The following is a 20,493-nucleotide window of genomic DNA, read 5'->3' on the forward strand; positions in this document are numbered from 1 at the left end:
GCTGCAAAAGAAAACAAGGGATGAAATTCTCAGAGTTGACATTGCCCCAGGTTTCATTGTGGTTCTACCTCAGTGCTAGGGTGGCTTGCTACTTTCCTTTTGAAACTCCTCAGATGTGGGAAGAAGTTTGCTGTACGGCTGAAGAGACTGGGGGCATCAAAAGAAAGATGAGCTATCAAAGCTGAAGGAAACAATCAAAACTAGCTATTTTTAGCTATGATTATTAAGAGAAAGTGCAGAGATCTTTAACATAGTGGGACCAGTTTACAAGTCTCTTCTTTTTTTTTTAGGCCACTGGAGACATGCTCAGGGACAGAGGAACTGCCCTTACAAGCTTCTTCAGACCACTGGCAACCCACATATTTAAGAGGTAATTCTCTCCTTCCTGGAGTAGATTTTCTGATACCATTTTAGAGGCTTGGGGATTTGCAAGAAAATTCGGCAACTATAAAGTTGTTCTGTGATTCTGTTATCCTTCTCCCAGATGTCCAGGCTAATCAGTGACAAAAGCTGCTTTTATTTACCGTTTTCATATGAAGTTCTTACATGGATATTCTTAGGGCAGTTCTTTGTAATGGCATTGAAACAATAAAAACCTTCAGTTATCCAGAAAAAGTGAAGACACCAATTTAAAGACCAAATTTCAATACAACTGATCTTGAGACAAATTCTGGCCTGTTAAATGTATTTAAACATTTTGGGGAGTTTTTTTGCAAATACATGATAAGAGTATTCCCAAAAGGTACAGCCTGCTATTGAAAAAAACCACCCTCATTTGTTTGGAGGTTTAAAGTATTAGGGCAAATTATAAGTTACTTAACTTTCCACTAAGACTCTACTTCCTAATGATTCTTACAGCAAAATCAGAATCTTGATTGTAACTATTAACACATTTACCAAGTCTACACATTTTCAGAGTTCATGTAATTTTTTTCTGGTGTCTCTTATGAAAGTAAACAATCCATAGAGCACTTTACCTGTAATTTGTAATGACCTCAGGACTCCTTAATGCTATTGAAGCCTTATTGCATGCAGCTGGAGGTATTTTACTCTTTCATATTTGCCAGGTCTTTCATTTAGTTTTCCACACCACAGTAGATGTCCTGGTAATGACAGGCAATAAACAACATGATTGATTTTGCTCTGATTTATTCCCATCTCAGTGGTCACCTGTTCCCATGTTATTTCTGAACCTCCCACCCTTTTGCTGTTGACAGCTGAATTTGAAAACTGTGGGAAAAGGTTTCATTCAAGACAGTCTGAAATAACTACTACAGTAGTGGATGGGATTTGGGTCATGGTAAGCGGATGGAATATCCACGTTTTGAGTGCCAAAGCTGAAGCCACTCACTAAATATGCACTACTGTTCCTGCTGGGCACCAAGCAGGATTTAATGTTACTTGAAGCAGCAATAACTTCTGGCATATTTTAGTTGCAGGTCTCATACAGTTTGAAGCTTCCTCCTTCCAGGCAATTTTTGTGCTCAGCCCACTGCCTTTCTTCTGCTTTGTCTCTTTGGAGAGTGACTGAGTTATGACAGGACCATCTCTGTGGGCAGCTTCTCTTCCATGCAGCTCTTCAGTCATTGTCCCCGCATTTTCCCACCTGGAGGAAACATGAAGCCTGTAGTAATAACACAACAAAATTAAACAGAGCTATTAAATGAATGACTGATCTTGGTAATATGAAAGATGATAACAGTAACAACCATGGCCAAAACAACTGCAAAGCAGATCTTCAGATAATAAGAATTATTACATTATTACACTTTTAATTTCTGATGAAATTTTCCTACAAAATACTGACCAAAGCTTATTCAAATTGTAAGATATGAAGTCTCTCTAAGCTTTCCCTTAGTTAATGGTGCCATTAAACACATTTAGAAACATTGGAGCTTATACTTCCTGCTTCTCTGACCACATGTGCATACACAAATCCATACCAGGATGGGTTTGCACCAGTGGGAGTTTTGACCGAGTAAGGATTGCAGAGTCAGACCCCACACAGAGCTCTAGACACAGTCTTGTGCTTACTTGGGATAAAAGTGAGTGCATTTTGATGAGCCAAGCACCTAAACTGAGTTAATATCCAGTTTGTCGACAAACTTGTTTTGGCATGCCGGCTAGACCATGGCTGCTTACCTCACATAAACCCCATCTTGGATTTTTTTCATTCCCAGTAAACTGAAGGACCCTAAAATTTCCTTTGCAGTTGGTAGTTCCAGCTCTGTGAGAAGGCAGCTAGGAATTCACAAAAGCACTTGCCAGAGTTTGGGAGGCTTTGCTCCGAGGATGAGCTGAGAACCTCTAGTATTTCCAGACTGACAAATCATACATGCTCAGAGCAACAGGATGCTAAATGTGCAAACAGTGAGTGCAATTATACTGCTCATACAGCATGGGGATGTCCTCTGCCTGTGCCTCCATCAGCTGTTTTCCCAAATATGTGGAAAACTTCACTGTGGGCTGACCAGTGCTGAGGAGCTGGGGGTACCTCTTGAACGACACCAGAATTAATATAGCCAGAATTAAACATACACTACTAGTGCGTTTACCTATACATACAGATGCATATATATGTGTTATTTATATGTAATGTATTACAGTCAGTGCTCTTCCATGAGCACATAAGAGTTTCCTGAAGATAGATACACAACTCATGAAGTGCCTTCCCAAGTGTTTTCCTAAGGAAGGTTTTCCAGAACAAGGATTGTGTTTACAGAATTTATGAAGATGTTTACAGCCTCAGCTACACAAATCTGTCAAAATATTGCAATGGAAATTCAGACCCACTGTTTTGCTTCTAGTTCAGGGGAAGTTGGGGGGGTTCTTGCATATTTTGCAGATTATTTTTAGAATTTGGTGAAAGGTTTGGCTAGTTTTGCAGCAAAAGCTGCTGTTGTGTAAACACTAGTAACTTCTCAAAGACAAAAATGTGTGCATGGTTCTAATTTTAAGCACATGAGGTCACTGGCTAAGTGTTCAAGGACTGTGAGCTGGTCGGACATGAGCGGAGGGATGCGCTGCACAGTCTTGTTAATCCCATTTCAGCTTCAAGTGGCTAAAGGAGGCCGGGAGGCTGGCTGAGGTGCACAAATAAACGGCTTGATTTACACAGACGCTCTGATGCTGACACAGGGTTTTACAAACCTCCAGAGAATCCAGGAATTGCAGACTTGAAGCTGTGTAAGAGGCAGATGGGCTGCCCCACTGCCCTTCCTCAGGCTCCTGGTGACCAGAGATAGCCGAGAGCCAAGGAGGGACAGCTGCTGGCAGCCCACGGGCCAACATCAGCGGCCGCAGCAGCCCACGGGCTCTGTCCCCCCGGCCACACGCAGGGCTCTGGGGCTCCCAGGCCCCCGGCTCGCCCCGCTGGCTCTCTCCGAGGCCTCTCCATGGTGCCGGGCTGAGGGACACGCCCGGCCCCGCGGCGGGCCCTGAGCCCGGGGCACTGCCACACGGCCTCCCCTCGGCGGAGCCTCGCACCTGTCCCGCAGCACCACAGGATACCCCGAGCTGCAAGAGAGCCAAGAGGACCATCGAGTCTCGCTCCGGACCCTGCACAGGACAGTCCTGAGAATCACTATGTGCTGAAAGGGTTGTCCTAAAGCTTTCTGAACTCTCTCAGACTGGCGCTGTGACCACTTCCCTGGGGAGACTGTTCCAGTGCCCACCCACCTCTAGTGACGAACCATTTCCTGATATGCAACCCAAACCCCCTCCGACTGAGCTCCAGGCCATTCTCTCTGGTCACTGGTCAGCACACAGCAGAGATGAGCCCTGCCTCTTATTGGCCATGAGGCGCCATTCCCCTTCAGCCCTGGGCTCAGGGCGCGCCCCCGCCCGGCCCCCACCCAGGCTGTGCCCGTGACGGAGCCGCGGCCTCAGCGGCGCTGGCGCCACAGCAGCGCCCGCCCGCCCGCCCGCGTTTGCCGCGCCCGCCCGCGTTTGCCGCGCCCGCCCGCACCGCCCGGCGCTTCCTGCGGCGGGGGCGGGCAGGGGGAGGAGGCGGAGGAGGAGGAGGGGAGAAGCGGGGAGGGGAGCGAGGCGGAGTCGGTGCCGCCGCCGGATGCTGCGAGGAGGCGCCCCGGCCCCCCTGCGCTGCCGGTCGCTCACCTGAGCGGGCAGGAGGGCGGGGGAGGAGGAGGAGCCGGCGGCCGAGCTGCGCGGAGCCCGGCGGCGGCGAGGCGGGCGGAGGGGCGGCCGGGCGGTCGGGCGAGGCGATGGCGCCGGGCGCGTAGCGGGCAGGAGGCCCCGCGTCCCGCCGTGTGCGCCCGGCTGCCGGCGGGGGCGGCCGGCGGGCTCCGCCGAGGCCTAGGAGCGGCCTCTTCCCTCGGAGCGCCGGGCGCGGCGCCGCCGCGGCCCGCACGATGTCCACCCGCACGCCGCTGCCCACCGTCAATGAGCGGGACACGGAGAACGTGAGTGCCGCGCCGGGACCCCCCTCCCTCCCTGCTTCCCTCCGCCTCTCCCCGGTACCCGGTGGCGGCCCGGCGCGTCGTGCCGCCCAGGCCGAGCGCCCCAGGGGCGGGCGGGCCGCGGCCGTGCCGAGCGCCGTGCCGGCACCGCCGCCTGCCCGCGCCCCAAGCTCCTCCATGCGGCGCTGCCGGGGCGGGTCCGGCTCGCCGCGCTCCACGTCGCCCCGGGCCTCCCGCGGGGAGCCCTCCCGCAGCCCCTTCCAGCGCGGTTGGGCTGGGCCGGGCCGGGCCGGGCTGCCCTTATATGTCCTCGGCCGTCGGCGCACACGGGCTGCTGGCTGCGGGCCCCCGCCGGCGAGAGGCCTGTAGCCCCTGCGGGCGGCAGCCGGGGTGCCCCGCCTTAGGGCGGCCCCCACACACGGCACCTCCGCGCCCGCCTCGGGATATCCACTTGTGGGCTGTCTGGCGGCCTGGCACTTGGCCTTGCCTCACCTTCTGGGGTTCGGCCGTACTTGCTCTTTGTTCGGTTTGCACCTCCAAGACCGTCCCTGGTGTTGTTGTATTCCTTCCTCTGCTTTGCTTTGTGTTGCCTCCGAGAGAGGCTGTGGTCGTGTCCTTGATTCTTCCCGAGTTCATTGTATCTTCCTTTGTGCTCTGTTTAAATATCTTTGCGGTCTCTGCTCCGCCGGGACTCGATGGAGTGGGAGCAGGGTGGTGTTCTCTGCTGTCGTGGTCTTCCGTAGAAAATAACCAGTCTTGGCTATGATGGACAGTGTACCTGAGGAATGCTGGACCGTGTCTGGTCCTGTCCATCAGTGGTGATTATTTACATAGGTGGTGGTGTGGGAGGTGTGCAATTTTCCTCTTGGCTGAGGAGCCGGTGTTAAAAGCAGTATTGTTTGCAATGCGTGTCCTTAATTACTTTTGGGAAGGTGGCAGAAAGGAGAGGGAAAAGGAGTCGTAGGAAATGTAACACATGCAGTTATACCCACCTTCTATTTGTGTGGAAAGTGATTGGTAAGAAACGGGGAAAGATGGCCTGGTGGGCTGAAATGGGGTGGAAATGTTTGTATTGCATCAATCTATTCTGTAGATGCCCTGGCTAGTAGCAGGAGCTCCTAAGATGTGTTACCATACAAGCTCAAGCAGTAGTGCCTTCTTAATAGGCTACTGACTGATACAAAAAGTGAATGTAGGAAGACGATTTGGAAGGCAAAGGTAACAGAAACAACTAATATAGCTGGAGAAATGAAAACCTAATGTGGTGAATTATAATGAGCTTTTAGTATCAGTCACTCAGTGGAAGTTCAATTGATACAGCAATATCAGACTTGTTAGTTAAAGCAAATAGATGTGTTAAGTCTGTCCTTACTCTTCATGGGCTGATGAGTTCTGTGTTGCTCTAAGAACAAAAGCAAGTCCTTGGAATGAAAATTTTGATTTAATTAAATGATAAAATCCAGGTTTGCATGATACGTGTTACTCATGAGTCTCTATTTCAAATGTATAAAGGAATGTAGATGAGAGGTAGATGACAGAAAAGGATAAGAAATATTTATGTATATATCTGTTAGTACAGTCCATAAGACTTGCAAAATTTACATGAGGCAAATAGAAATATTTTCAAATATCATCATCTTTTATGGAATGAAAACTTCAAAGTGTTGGTCGTTAATTTAGAAAATGTTAGGCTACTTGTGAGTGCTCAATTTTGACACCTAAGGAATAGTAAGTGTTATTTTTTTATTACTGTAGTTTTAGAGGGTGCTAATGCATCTGGAACACCCAGGTTTGCACAGCATATCAGAATACTCGAAACTGCCTGTTTGCTTCTGAAAACCTTGGTGTGAGTCTGAAACCTTCTACTAATGAATATAATCTTCTAGCCAGATAAGCACCAAAGATGTGTGCAGTTGTAAATTCCCCAATCTCCAGTGCTGTCATTAGTGGGTGTCCACAAGATTTGGAGCAGAGACCTTGAGTTCTGCCTGTTGGGCAGCCTCAGGAGCAGTCCTTGCTGCCCGTGGTGTGACTTACGTCAGACCTTTGGCTAAAGTGGCAAATGTAGGATGGAGGAGGAGTAGGTGGTCCGTTGCTGACTTCCTGATCAACAGCATTCCTTGATTTAAAATGGGTTCTGTGAGGGTGAGGTGAGACTCTTAAATTACTTTTAATGTTCTTCCTTCTGCTAATAAACAGTAATGGGCGGGGAGCTGTTTATGCTGGTAGCTCATGATGGACCAAGTCGAGCTAGTAAGCCCTGGGTAACCGAGGTGGTGAGAAGTTCTAACTAAAGGGAGATATAATTGGAAAGAGTGAGGAATTAAGGAGCAGGTTTTGGTCTGGTAAAAAGTCCGTCTTTGTAGTGCGTATTTCCAGTTCTCCAGTATGTATATTAGCAAAGCTCCCCTGAGCAGCTAATGGTGATCTTCAGGAGAGGCTCTCTTCTTCCATCTGCTGCTCGTGGCCATCTCGCAGTGTTGCTCCATTGTGTGACTCCCAAGGGACAGACTGGATCTGTGTCCCGGGGAGAGCTGATTGATGCTTCTGAGTACAGCCCTGCCTGTGTGTCCAGCTGTGCTCTGCACGTGGGGTGAGGTTGTCCCACGAAATCATGGGGAGCTACCCTGCCAGCACCACCCCCTGTCTCTTGGCAGCTGTTTTCAGTACTTTGAAATAGAAAAGAAATAAAATTTTCATGTGTGCTTTTCTCAGTGAGTGTGCAAGCATTTGTGTTATCATTTGAAAAAAAGAAATTATAACTTTTGCTATAGCACCTATTAGAAGAATATTCATTCCTTGAGGAATTACAGGAGTTCCTGATGGGATGGGTGAAAAAAACTTGCTTATTTCCATAATGCTTTGTGCCTTTTGTCCCACAGTGCCCTTTGAAAGTATTTTAGAAGAGATAAGATCAGGCAGCATATTACTTGATAAAGTCTTATCAGAAGGCTGAAGTGAAAAGAATGGGAACCGGCAGCGAGGGACAGACAACAGGTGGAGGGAGCCAGGGCCTGGGAGACATCAGTGTGTGTAACTGATAGCTCTGTCCTGTGGAGCTTCACACTCTTTTTTTTCTTTTCTTTGCCTTTTTTGCTATTCCTGACATCTCCCAGGGCTATGTTTAGCTTCCCTAGCATACGTCCACAAATACTTTTCACTGGAAATGTTGTTTCTTGTTCATGAAAGCTGTGTTTAAGGAAGCAAAGTAGATTATGATTATCAAACACTTATTCTTGCTAACGGTTTATTGGGAATCTTGGGGAAATTAATGGGTGGAGGCAGTACTGTATTTTCATGTGTATTCTGGATTTCAAGTGAGTGGCAAGAGTAGTATTCCAAATAATCGTTTCCTCGTGATTTGATTTTGTACATGTAACTATTTACAGCCTCCTCTTGATACATTTTTCGTAGGCTGTGACAGGTAGTGTATCACTGCATTCAGACAATTGCACTTGGGGTTAGTTTGGGTGAACTGAGCTTCTCATATCTGCTGTTGCTGGGAGAGGGACAGGAATCAAAAGCTTTGAGCTAGAGTATCTCTTCTGTTCTCATTGAGTTGATATTAATTGAGGAAAGAGGGGTTTTTATGTTTTTCCCTTCATAATGTGTTGCCTTGTATTGTATCACTGAATTGAGGAATGGTTTTCCTGAATTCAGGCAAAAGAGAAGAAATAAATAGGTAATATAGTCTCTTAGATGGTTTTGGGGAGCTCTGTGTAAGAAAAGACTTGAGATTCAACAGTTGGCTCTATACTACTTGCTGTATACTACTTTTTGTAAAGTTAATGAGAATGCTGGAAGTAGTTTGCTTTTTCTGGCATAAGGACCTCTTAGTCTGGCATAAGAATACACGATTTTTTTTCTTCTATAAGTGTAATTTAATCTTTTGAAGGTATTACTATTTTCTGTGAAGGTGTTGCTGCTCTTGTGCTGTGGTCTCACCTATCTAGCTAAGTTTTCAGGTATTATTTTGTTTTGTACTTTTCAGATATCTCAAAGTTGTTTAATTCTGCTGGAGCAATCTGGCATGTTTACAGTGGAAGAAGGAACAAACAAGGCAGGAGTGCTGGAAGATAACTCTGGCCAGAGTCAAGGAGGAATGTGGGAATTGTGGTTTGTCTCACCTAGCCAGTGCTATATGAGAATGATTGAGATGTCATGGCAGGGGATGTTTTAAGAAGGATAAATGAATTACCTGTGGTCATGTGATTAGCTTCATGATCATACAAATAATGATAACTTTGACTCATGCACACGGGTTAGTGGGTTAGCTATGGGAGGGTGACATCTCACATACGGGCTCGAAGTGGGTGTGGTTAAGGATGCCTGTCTGACGGGAGCCTAGAGACAGCTGCATTTTAAAGAGGAAAGCAGTTGAACAGGGCAAGAGATAAGAGGATAGAATGAAGTGGTCAAGTTGGGATGATAATGATTATACCATGTTTAATTTCCTTTTTTTTTTTTTTTTCCTTCTGGATTTGCTTTTGCACAATAAGAACACATGGTTTTGATTTGGACAGAGGGGGCGTGGGAGAAAGTATCTGACAAGAATTCTTTCCTTCAGTGCCTTAAGCAGAAGAATGGCCTAATTTCCAAACCTTACGGGTTCAAGAGTCCAGCTGTATCTTTCTTATCCACAGGAGATGGACTTGAGCAAAGTGAAGAATGCCTGTGTTTTTTCCTTGCAAGTTTGTTTTCCTTGACCATAAATACACCATTAGGTTCTATGTTTGTTTGAACGGTAAGAAGAGGGTATGTGCTCCTAATCTTATTTTGAAGGTCTGTGTTTCCTCTGTGCAGACCTTTTGTTGTTGTTTTACTTCACATCTGAAGCGAGCTCCTATGTTGTGGGGGGAAAACACATGCTAAGCTAGAACACTATGCATGGAGAGAGCAAGGTTCATTTTGAAGTTAACCTTCTATGTGGATCAGAGAGAATTATGGGACAGGTGATACACATAGTTTAATTTTCTTTATGTGAAGAGGAATATTTTGGTACAAATGACTGAAAATGTTCATAGTTTAGTGTTCTTTCTAGGCATCACAAATGATGTACAGTGTTAAAGTTCAGAAAGAGTTAATGCAGTTTGCTTGTAGCACTTGTTTCATTTCATACTTCCTGGGGTTTTGAGGTTCATAGGTAAACAAAGTTGGATTGTTTGTGGTTGATGTTCTGAAAACTACTTACATGGTGAGTGGACTTAAATGCTGAACTAGAACAAGGAGAATATGTTCTAGGAAAACTGACCAGTGAGGTCTTTACAATTGTATATTTCTGATCCTACAGACTTACTGTTTATATTAAGAGAGATTTAAAAAAAAAAAAAATATGTCTGCACTTTAAATGTTTCATTCATCAGTAAAAGAAGGAATTTTTTTCCCCATGACACCTGATTGCATTTGCAAACTAATGTTTCTTCTATAAATGTGTTAAGTTTCTACCATCACAATTGCTGTTGCTCAGCAGAGGAATCTTCTGCCAGCTTCTAATTGATCTCAGTAGTTAAAACACAGAAAAAGTAGTTACTTAATTTTTAAGTGCAGATACTGTGATTTCTCTAAAATCATGTTCTCAATCAGTGATTTGTAGTTGTACTTGTGGAGTTTTTCTTCTTGTTCTCAGAATTTTGATAGACCTGACCTTAATATCTTACTGATGCTTGAGAGAACTTGAAACAGTGTTTCAGTGGAGCAGGTTCATTAAGAAACTGTTGTGTAAGAAGATGATTTTACAATTAATGTGGAGATAGGGCTTCAGTTGCACTATAGTTTTCTAAGACAGGTTTCTTACAGATTGGCCTACTCACAGCTTGAGAGTTGAAGTGAACTTTTCATATGTTGCAATATAAGAGAGAAAGCATTTTATCACTTCTTTTTAGACTTTATCTTTTAGTAACTTCAGCCTGTCCTTTATTTTAAAATACGTGTTTACAGTCTGTGCTGCCCTCCAGGTTAAACATACTACTTGTAAGCTGCTGCAGACAGTGACAAGTTTCAAATTTAGCTTATTTATGTTGTGGTCATGACACCATCTATTTTGCTGTTGTTGTTGTTGGAAACACAATGCTTGCTTTTTGTGGTTGGATTTGTTGTGTTTTTTTAATCTTTCTGGAATTTCAGAATAGGCAAAAAAAATTTGTTAGAATTTCACAATTTTTTTTTCTGGGTCTTTATTCTTGAAAGTTTACTCTGCTCTAGATAGTAGTCAATTGGGAAGAAATGTTTCCCACAGTTGATTGTGAAAACAGCCATGAAAACAGGAAAATTTCTTCAAAACATTCACATTGTTTAGTGTAATGAATATCATGCAACTTAATCTGAGTTTTAATAAGAAGCTCTTTCTCCACATCAGCTATCAAGCCTGATTAATTGTTAGCATTTCTCTACTTCTTTCACGTTGTCAATTAGCTTTTCTTTGGTGTGTTCTCTGTGCTCAGTGCTAAACCGAGCTTTAAATTGGGCCAGTTGTATTTCACGTAAGAATGAATCATCTTTGTTTTTCTGTGAATAAATTAGTAAAATAGCAAAATCAAAGGCTTGTTGAGATCTCAAGGTCAGCTTGAGACTTCAGAGCTGTATGTGATGATTCAGCTTAGGTTGTTTTGGTGAGCATCCTAGTGAATCTAAGGTTAAAAATTCCAAGATGATAAGATGGCCCTTGTTTTTAAAGTACACTTGCCTGTGATTGTTTCAACTTTTATTTCCTAAATAGTGACCAAATATGCTGTAGTTATTATGGGAAAATAGATGAAGGCAAGAGTATGTGAAACTGCGCTCTGTGCTTGTCATAATCCTGCTTCTTTTTGACCTGAGATGGCAATTAGAAAAAAAAGTTTTGTTGGTTGGTTTTGGTGGTGAGGTTTGGGGATTTGTTGGGGGTTTTTGTTTTGTTTTTTTTAACATAAGCTTTTTTGTGTGTGTCTACTTAAAATGAAAACAGCAACTTCTGCTGAGAGACATATGTTCACAGTTGTAGTAGGGTGCTTGCACAGTTTAGTTCAGCTGGGCTACAATTAAGCTTAGAAGCAATAAACCAGACATGCTCATGGAACACTTCCACAGCTTAGTGTCTAATGATTGATCAATAGTTGTATTTATGTGAAACCCAAAAGTAAGGGTTTATTTGGCATCTCTTAGAGTGGAAGATCATTATATTATTCTAAAATTCTCCATCTTATCATGACAGCTGACAAACAGTCACTTCACATTGCTTAAATCCTTGTGGAAAGCAGACTTTCTTGCTTGAATGAATGTGTTTGTGGGTTTTCAAGCTTTCCTGTCCTGCTGTTTGTTGTATATGGTTTCAGGAAAAAGTAATTTTCCTTTTTTTTAATCTTGGTGTTCCTGTGCTTGTGGAACACCTTAGATACAGAATGTGATGTCAAAGTGAGAAGTGGTCTGCACTCCACTTGTTTGGTTGATCTGAATGTACCTTACAATTAAGATGACTTTTGTTAAGAACCTTTCATGGCTGTTCAAGATTTAAGTGCCCAGTACCAATGACTTCTGTCCCTTTGTGTGCAAACTATTTCAGTTAGCAGTCTTTTATAAAAGTGTATGATTGTTATGGAGACCTAAATATACAATACAGCAACACAATGTGTGTTGAAGAAAAGGGTTCTTACTCTTCACACTTGGTTTCTTCAAAAGCCTGACAGCATCTCAGAAAGAGGATTCTTGATTACAGTAAGCTTTAGCTGGAGTGGTTGTTTATATTGCAAAGATGTATACCCAGTCTAAAAGGGCATTGAATCACCACACACTGATATGTGTATTCATAGCCATAATGATTTCTGAGGTGAGGGCTGTTACATGTAATACTGTTTTATTGAGGTCACAATGAATCAGGTTTGTGACTTCAGACCAGCCGCTGCCTTGCTCACTGTGACCCTACTGATCTGCTGGGAAGAAGCAGAATAATTATCTTGGGTTTTGTTTAAACATCTGTAGAATTCACAAAAGTAGCAGAATGTTAATCAAAGCAGAGAATGATGTCCAAACTTAATATGTATTTCAAATGGTCGAACATAAGGAGTTTCATCCAGCTAAATTGCAGAATCATATTTTAAACACACACAAAATTGTGAAATTTTGAATAATAACAGAGAACTTTACTTCACCCCTAATGAAAGCACTTGTGTAGTACATCACTGTTCATGCAGCTGAACATAGAGAGTTACAGGATAGCCCATGGCAGTCTTTTGCAAAAGCAGATAATGATAATATTACTGGTGACAAAATCTAATTGCTTCTGTATTATAAAGTAAAGTAGTGCATGATAACTTTTAAAATCTCAAGCAGACCCAGAATTAGGCAAGGTTGTTAGAGAGAAGCGATATCTTTCATTAGACAGATGTGGTTGAAGAAAATAGATGAGATTTGGATAGTAGCAGGGCTTGCTGGAAAGGCTCTTGCCTCAGGTGAGGCTGGTGGTAAAACCTGTAGTGCCTGTGCTGTGCTCCTGAGGGAGGGCCCACACCTCACCCATGGTGCAGTAAAACACACACCTCCTTGCAGGCAGAGGCTCAGCCTTAGTCACTGGGATAGAGTGCTATTTTAAGACCTCTTGGAAGGATTCCTCCCTTCCCCACTGCTGGTTCTTGTCTTTTTCATCTTAACCCAATGCTCAAGAAGAAAGTAATAGAAAAATAAAGTAAAACATCTTCGACTTGTCTTCAAGCAGCCCCCTTTATTTTTATTTTTTTTTCCAGAAGGGACAGGCCACGTATTTATAATCTTAAGCTTGTCACATAGATAATTTCTCTTATTTAGTCCCTCAAAAATCTGACCAATTTAATTTTAAACCTGGTACTAGTCCATAACCTGCCATCATCACATCAGCTTTATCCTTCCATAGCCAACATCCATTTTTCTGAGATTCTGATTGACTCTGTTGATTAATTTGCTGGTCATTAAACCCCTGCAATTTGCTATAATCTCACATTCTGGCCCCCCTGCCCACCTTGTTTTCTCCCCCATTTTGCTTACTAACGTGCTTTTGTGCTGGAGCTTGGCATACTCATTGCCAGCTTCCTTATGCTTCTCACTCTTTCTGGGACCTTTTCCAGTTTTGCTCATTTAATGACATAAGCAAACCCAATACAAAGCTTTATAAAAGCCATGTAGTTGCAGCTCCTGTTTATCCTTCAAGTACTACCCTTCTGTATGAATCCCAAGGAGCATTTTAATGTGGGAATAATCTGAATTGTAAAGCTGAAGGGAGTGAAAAAATTCTTTGCTGTGGGTGAGCTGGGAAGACCTGTTTCTGTGTTGGGGGCTCTTCAAATATTAGCAAAACTTATTATTACTGCTTGAAATATTCATCAGTCAGACCATGTTTTCCTCATTCTGCCTTTCCTTCCCTCCACCCTGGTAAAATTACTGGGCTTTCTTCTCTCAGATAACAGCAGAGAGTAACCAAAGCTTTGTAGTGATTACTTAGACAGGACATAAAATTTTATCATGTTCTCTTAGAGTTCTTTTCCATACACTCAGATACATGTGGAATTTAATGGGTGAGAGTTGCAGAGCTGGAGTAGGGGAGGGTAGGGTGTACTGTAGGCTGTGTAGCAGCAGTGTAAATTACTTGTGCTTAAACAGTAAATATCTGAAATTCCTTTTGCGAGTGCATGCTTGGCTTCAGTTGTATATAAGTGTCTTTCTACTTAGATGTTTGTCTTCACTTAAAATAAGTAGAGGCATAGCTCAGAAATTCAGAGAATCTTATGTGTTAAAGAAGAGTCTTGTTTTTGCCATGGAAATTACCTTAGTCTGGGAAATGCTACATTGAGCTCTTGGAGAGGATATGGTTGTTTTCCACAAATGGATTACATGTGTAATGTATTTACTCCTATCTCGTTCCAGATAATATTATTGATTTGAGGTAATATAATTCTTTAAAGCATTTGGGGTTTTATTTAGTAAATTTTTTTCCAACAGTAATCTAATTTTCTTCCTCCTGCCATTATAGTAAGAACAATCTACTGGTGGTTACAAAAAAAAAAATTTAAAAAAATATGTCTTTATTTGTTGGAGGACTAAAATGGTATTTTTTTCTCAAGATCAGACTTTTTCCTTAAGATCAAACTCCCAAAGGAATAGCATTTTTAATCATTCAATACAATGAAATGGGTACAGAAAATAATAATAACACTGTTCTGAGTAGTCTTTAACAGACATACCTATGTATAATAGCTTTTCAAATTCGTTTTTCATAATTTGATATTAAATGAAAAAGACTGGCTGCTATTTAGACTTCTTTCTTTCAGTGACAGACATAAGATGCACATGAACAAAGAAAATTTATGAAAGCCCTTCACAGCGTAACTCTTGCTCCATCTACTGCAGAGTCCAGTGAAATCTTATCCTCAAACCTGGTATGAGCAATGAGGGTAGAGCTAATAGAGATGCTGGAATTAGTCAGTGCAAGACATAATTATTATCAGAGAATGTATGCCTCCAGTAGTGTTTGTAGTCAGGCTAAGAGAAATCTAATCCCACTGCCTGTGCAAAGTAGACTGATAAAATTGCATTTAAAGATCCTTTTTAAAAAAGCTATTCTTGCTCATCCAGTGATAACAGAAGTATAGTACTCATATAAAAGTCAAGTCTGATGATTTGTAAATACCACAAGGTAACATATTATTATTGCTGTTGTTGATATTATTAGTTTTTTGTGTGACTTTTTACAAAACTTTGTGGTTTGGTATTTTGTACAAGCTTTTTCCCTATTATTCATTATATTAATTTCCTAGTGGTGTGTAACATTACATTTCAAGAGTTATTTTCAAGTGAGAGGTGTCAAGCCTTCTGGAGTGGTGTAGAAGAGAGACAGAGTGGACTCCTCTATCCAGCTGTTTGTTTTCATTACCTTCACAAAATAATTACTAACCTGAAGAAGCTGGATTAAATACAGCCCTTGAGTATTAGACTGGAGTTACAATCAAGTGAAGTGTTAGTGGTGCATCAGCCATTTTCCTAATATTGTCCTGATTTAATTGAAGATTAAACTCGGCGACTGACAGACAGAGGAAAAGAAGAAAGCAGACTGGGGGACTGTCGAGTTTATTGCCTGGTAGAACAGTTATTTGTTGGAGTTAAGTGTACCTCCAGATGGCTTCCTACCCTTTCTCCAAAACTATGCTTGATTTCAGGTCACCTGTTGGATCATAGGAAGGCAGTAGAAAATGATTCTTCAACTGTTTGATGAAAAGAGAAAAATATTTAACACAATAGTTGTCATCACCAGAGACTGTGGGAGCATTTTAGTTTGGTAAATTATGGAAAAAAATAGAGTTCCCAGCGAGCCTGTGATAATTGCAAGGGATTGCAATGCTGCATAAAGGGATATGTGATCATCTCTTCTACCATGCTGTGGCTTTCCTCACCTTTTAGGAGGCAAAGAGCATTTTAGCACTGTGGGTGGGAGAAGGACCCTCGACACATTGGTGGTGGAAGAGAGAGCAAAACATTGCTGGCAGCTCATCCTAAGACTTGGAAAAATTCAGTTGTGTCTATTTGAAATCAGCTTAGGGGTGACTTCCCTTTAAGGTTCAGGGACAAATTCCCAGTTTCCACTAGGGAGGTTGGTATAATCCCTGTCACCTGTGACATTGCCCTCAGGTCCCGATGACTTCCTTTGCTTTTATGACTTTCCTTTCCTTGAGACTGAATCAAATTAATTCCTGTTTTAATATGAAACAGTATTTAATATGAGACAGCATTCAGTAAGGCACTTCAGCTGGGGATTTCCAGGCATGTTGCTCTAGTATTATCCAAACTGTTTTGATGTCCAGCTTGGGACAGAATCAGGAGTTGCCCCTGCTAGTGGTGGGTTGGAGGCTGCTGTTGGCTGCTGCTGATAATTTAATGTGTCTTACCATAGATAAAGGCGTCTGAAATGCCCAGTTTTCGCAGCCTGCAGGCTGGGTTGTTGTGTAAAGCCCAAAGCTGGGGATCTGGGATTCCTCGCCCACAGATTGTCAAGGACTCTAGAGAAGGTCATACATATTTTTTCTTACTGTTGGATTGGCTGCTTATTTTAATGACTGTATTCATTTTGAATACATACTAGATTTGTTCAAACCTCTAATCACAGATTATCTGGCTTGTTTCATTAAGATTTACCTTTATATATGTGTCCATTGTTTTTTCCACATTTTCCTGACTTGTTATTTTAATGGTCTGGGTAAATGCAGTATCTGCTGGTTTTGATATTTTCTTTGCACCCTGTGATTTTTCTTCTACTTCCTTAGCCAAATTATGTTATGTGTTCTGTTTAAATTTGTTTTGTTCTTGGTTTTTACATCTGAGTTACATTCACCTGTGATTTCTGTCCATAGGTTGAATCCAGCACGTTGACATCAGTCTACTGTATAGGTGGGGTTGTCAGTATATATTATCTATTGTATCACTGTGTCTTACAGCTTGAAACAGCTAAAGAAATGTTTTTTCTAGCTATATTACATACTTTGCAAAATCTTTGTGCAATATTGCTGCTGTTTGCTTTTTTCATGTATCAATTTAGCTTCCTAGTTGGATGTATTTCTGGAGTGCTACGTTGCAGTAGTTTGTGATCATGAATAATTGAAGCCCAAAGGTGAAAACAGGGTGGCTGCACGAGTTTAGGAACAAGGGGCTCTGTGGGTATTGTAGCCTGAGCTCTGTGAAAAACGGGCTCTTTGATCATAAGATAGGGGCTGGTCCAAGGGCCAGGCACTGTTTGGACAGCTTAAAATTAACCATAAATCTGTGCCAGCCTGGGAATATAGTTGCTAAGTTGAAATGTGGTATAGCATTATCCAGATAAAGGTTACTCCAGCTCAACTGAGGACATTTTATTTGATCTGTTAATTAACACTTACTGAAAAACAAGGTAGAGAAGACTCGCTTCGTTTCGCTGTCTTGTTTGAGTTCACCATGCCCCAGCCAGTTAACTTGGATACATTGTCATAATCTTGCTCAGTTTACATAGTCTTGTAAAGCATAGTTGGTCTTCTGAAAGCATAAATTTAGTGGTATCCTTATAACTTTATCTCCCACCATCAGGTCATGCTCTGCTAGCCTGTTCTCAGGAGACAGAACTCTTGTAAACTGAGTGCTGCTTGAGTGCAAGCTTGTTGGTAAAAATGTCCATGCCAGCTAAGGTGCTTCCTCCTCTTAGGAAGGTGTTCTGGTTTTCCTGTGTGAAAGTATCTGTTACCCCTCCGAGTCAGCCTTATGCTTATGAAAAAAAAAAAAAGTCTGCAGAATGCTAGGTCTGATGAAATTCTGGCTTAAATATGAAAACCACGTTGTAGATAGATGAAGTCCATTAGGCCCTCTGCAGCTCAGTCTTCTGAGGTGAGGCTTCTTACTGACAACAGAACTCCTTGGCTGCAGAACGGTGGACCAGCAGATACTATCAAGCCTTGAAGGTGGAAAAACTAAACTGGTATGCTCTAGTGAAAGAGGCTGTGGAGGTACTCTTCAGGTCAGGAAGGATTCCCTGTGCCTCCCTTGAAGGCTCTGTGGAAGGGCTTGAGATAGGCCTTGTTAATCTGCTGTAGTTCCATGCTTTCTATTCCCCTCTTCTGTCTAGGCATCAAGTTAATTTTGGTAATTACTTCTAGTTACATTTATTTTGTATGTACTGTATTGTATGAAGGGAATTGTTAAGATGAGTCTCCGTACTCCTCAGATTAGACTTCCAAGACCCCTAAAAGGAACAGGTCAAGAGGATATGGGAGACTCATGCTGAACATTGGGTAACGGCATTTGAGACAAAGTTTGATGTGATCCTCAGACGTTATAGAGTCCTGCATTCCCCGAGACAGTTTCTTTTCTAGGACATGTGTACATCAATTACTGTGTACTGCTATCAGGTTAGATATTTTAATTGGTCATCTCATCACTTTTTAGAAGCTGGCTTTACTTTGGAAAGTTAATAAGACCTTGAGGTAAAATACTCTTCAAAATGAGATGGTGATCTGTCTTGATGAATTTGTCATTGGATCCACTGGATAAATCCAATAATGGGGATATAAAGATATTAGAAATACTGTCCAGTTTGCTGGAGGAGGAACTTTATTTTTCATGTAGCAAAGTGTTGGGGTGCTTTGCCCACTCATGTCATCCCTAAAGGGGAGCTTCTTAAGCTCTCATTGTGGGCTCTTCTGAGGGTAAGCAACACGAGTAAGCAAGGCTGTTCACTTGTTTTTGGGACTGTTTTTGTTGGTTTGGGGATTTTTGTTGTTGTGTTGGTTTTGGTTCTTTTCTGAGTCCTTGTGTGTTTTTACCTTGTTGTGGAATGGGAATAAGTATCTCCTAGCTAAAGTTTCACTACTGGTGTCAATTTGCCTTTGGATTATCAAGAAAAGTAGTGTGATCAATTTTCTTTTCCATGTTGTTCCTGTCCTGATAGCACAGTTCCACAAGAGTTTAACATAGAGCTGATGTGATCCCATCTTCCCAGTTCTGGGTGTTGCCTTTTGTCCTTGTGCCTGTGCTGCTGCTGGGGAGGTGTCAGGGGGTGTCTGTGCTCAGGGAGCTGGAGGTGACCCTGGCAGCAGAGTTGCCAGGATGCTCGGATGCCTGTGCTGTCTGTCTGTCCTGCTGCCCCAGCAGTAGTGGGGTTGTAGATGTGTGTGTGTGGGCATGGGAGCAGTGTTGGACCAGCTTCAGCAGCAGCCATCGTGCCACATGGGGACTCATCCAGAGCTATTGTAGGAATGCAGTGGATAAGGAAAAAAATGCCCTTACATAAACTTTGAGAGGAAGAATGAGTTGCAATTCAGAGCCTGGTCCCAATTAGCTGCTGTATTCTTTCCTTCTGTAGAAAAACCTCAGCTGGCCCAGAAGGGTGGTTGTTTGATCCTAAGTGTCAGACATGCTTCACACTCTAATCTGGTCGCTCTTTTGTGAGTAAATCTTGCCTCCTGCTGCTGTTTTCCTCGTCTGGAGACCAGCCTCAAGTTTCAGGACTGCAGTCTCTAGGCTGTAGAAACAGCCCTTTCCCCTCAGTTTTGAAGTTAGATATTAAAGTATTTTCTATTTCTTGAGCCCTGCAAATTCTCGAGAAGCTCCATATGCTTGACATGATTCTGAACTGTAAGTTGTTTCATGTCTCCCTCCTTCTGCCTTTCATCAGGCCGATTGAAAAATGACCTGGCTGCATCATTTATAAGTGCAATAAAAACTCCTGCCAGTTTCCTTTGCCAGAAGTTTCGCTTTCTGGGTGTGTTCCTGTTCTTGTTTGGTTGGTTCAATTAACAACCAACATTTGCATTTAGTTTTCTTTTTGTTTCACAAGGGATTTTTGAGCAAACTGTGGGTGCTGTGGCATTTTGAATCAGTGGTGCCCTGCAGCTGCCTGTGCCTGCAAGCACTGGCAGGATGTCCTGGGAGAGATGGGAATGCTCACTGGGAGCTCTGTGCTGGCAGGTTTGAAGATCTCATGAAATAAGTCAAAAAAGACTGGCAAGGTTAAACTGTTCACCTCCTGAGGAAAGAGCAGTGGCTGGTAAGAAATGTTGAAAGAGCTCTTGTCTGTGAAGGGCTGTGTTTAGATGTGTCCAGGAGGTTGCAGGAATAGTCTTGTTCCTTCACTCTCCCATAAGGGCTTTCCTTCAAAGAATAGTTTTGTGTAAGGTTTCAAGGGTGACGGACATTTGACATTTTATTTTGACAAGATAAGAAATGTCTTGATCTTTTGCTTGATAGGGCTGATGGTGGTTTCTAGTACTGTACCAAATTACAAAAATGAGTATACAAGAGAATTTTACGAAAACTTTGCTTTTTTCCCCCCCCTCATGTTGATTCCATCTGTGGTTTACTGCAGCAGCTTTTAGCTAGCTTGTCTCAGTTTTCGTGGGGCTACAGGGAGGGTTCACTTTGGTCCTTGCAATTAATGGAGATGATATGGGCTGGCTGTCCTGAATTAGCCCTGGAAAATCTTGTTTGTGTGTTTGGGATGAGTCAGGAAGGAAAGTGCCAGGTTGAAATAACTGTGCCAATTCTGAGTGAAATGGAACAAAGGCAGGAAGGTCCTGTTCTGCTGCACCTGCACGCCTGGCCAGGCTGAGGGCTTCAGGCC

General features: G+C 42.8%; 1 protein-coding gene across 5 annotated transcripts in view; it reads left to right on the top strand.

The window, feature by feature from the left end:
• The first annotated feature begins 4,095 nt into the window (after positions 1 to 4,095).
• The window catches only part of MARK1 (microtubule affinity regulating kinase 1), a 57,557-nt gene continuing 41,159 nt past the window's right edge, over positions 4,096 to 20,493 (top strand). Inside the window, exon 1 of one of the 5 annotated variants that reach the window (XM_066316233.1) lies at positions 4,096 to 4,421. In XM_066316233.1, coding sequence (XP_066172330.1) covers positions 4,371 to 4,421 — 51 coding nt within the window. In that variant the 5' untranslated portion in view covers positions 4,096 to 4,370. The remainder of the gene's footprint in view (positions 4,422 to 20,493) is intronic. The other 4 variants (XM_066316229.1, XM_066316227.1, XM_066316230.1 and 1 more) reach the window with 4 other exon arrangements.

This window comes from Sylvia atricapilla, chromosome 3, assembly GCF_009819655.1.
Source record: "Sylvia atricapilla isolate bSylAtr1 chromosome 3, bSylAtr1.pri, whole genome shotgun sequence".
Lineage (NCBI taxonomy): Eukaryota > Metazoa > Chordata > Aves > Passeriformes > Sylviidae > Sylvia > Sylvia atricapilla.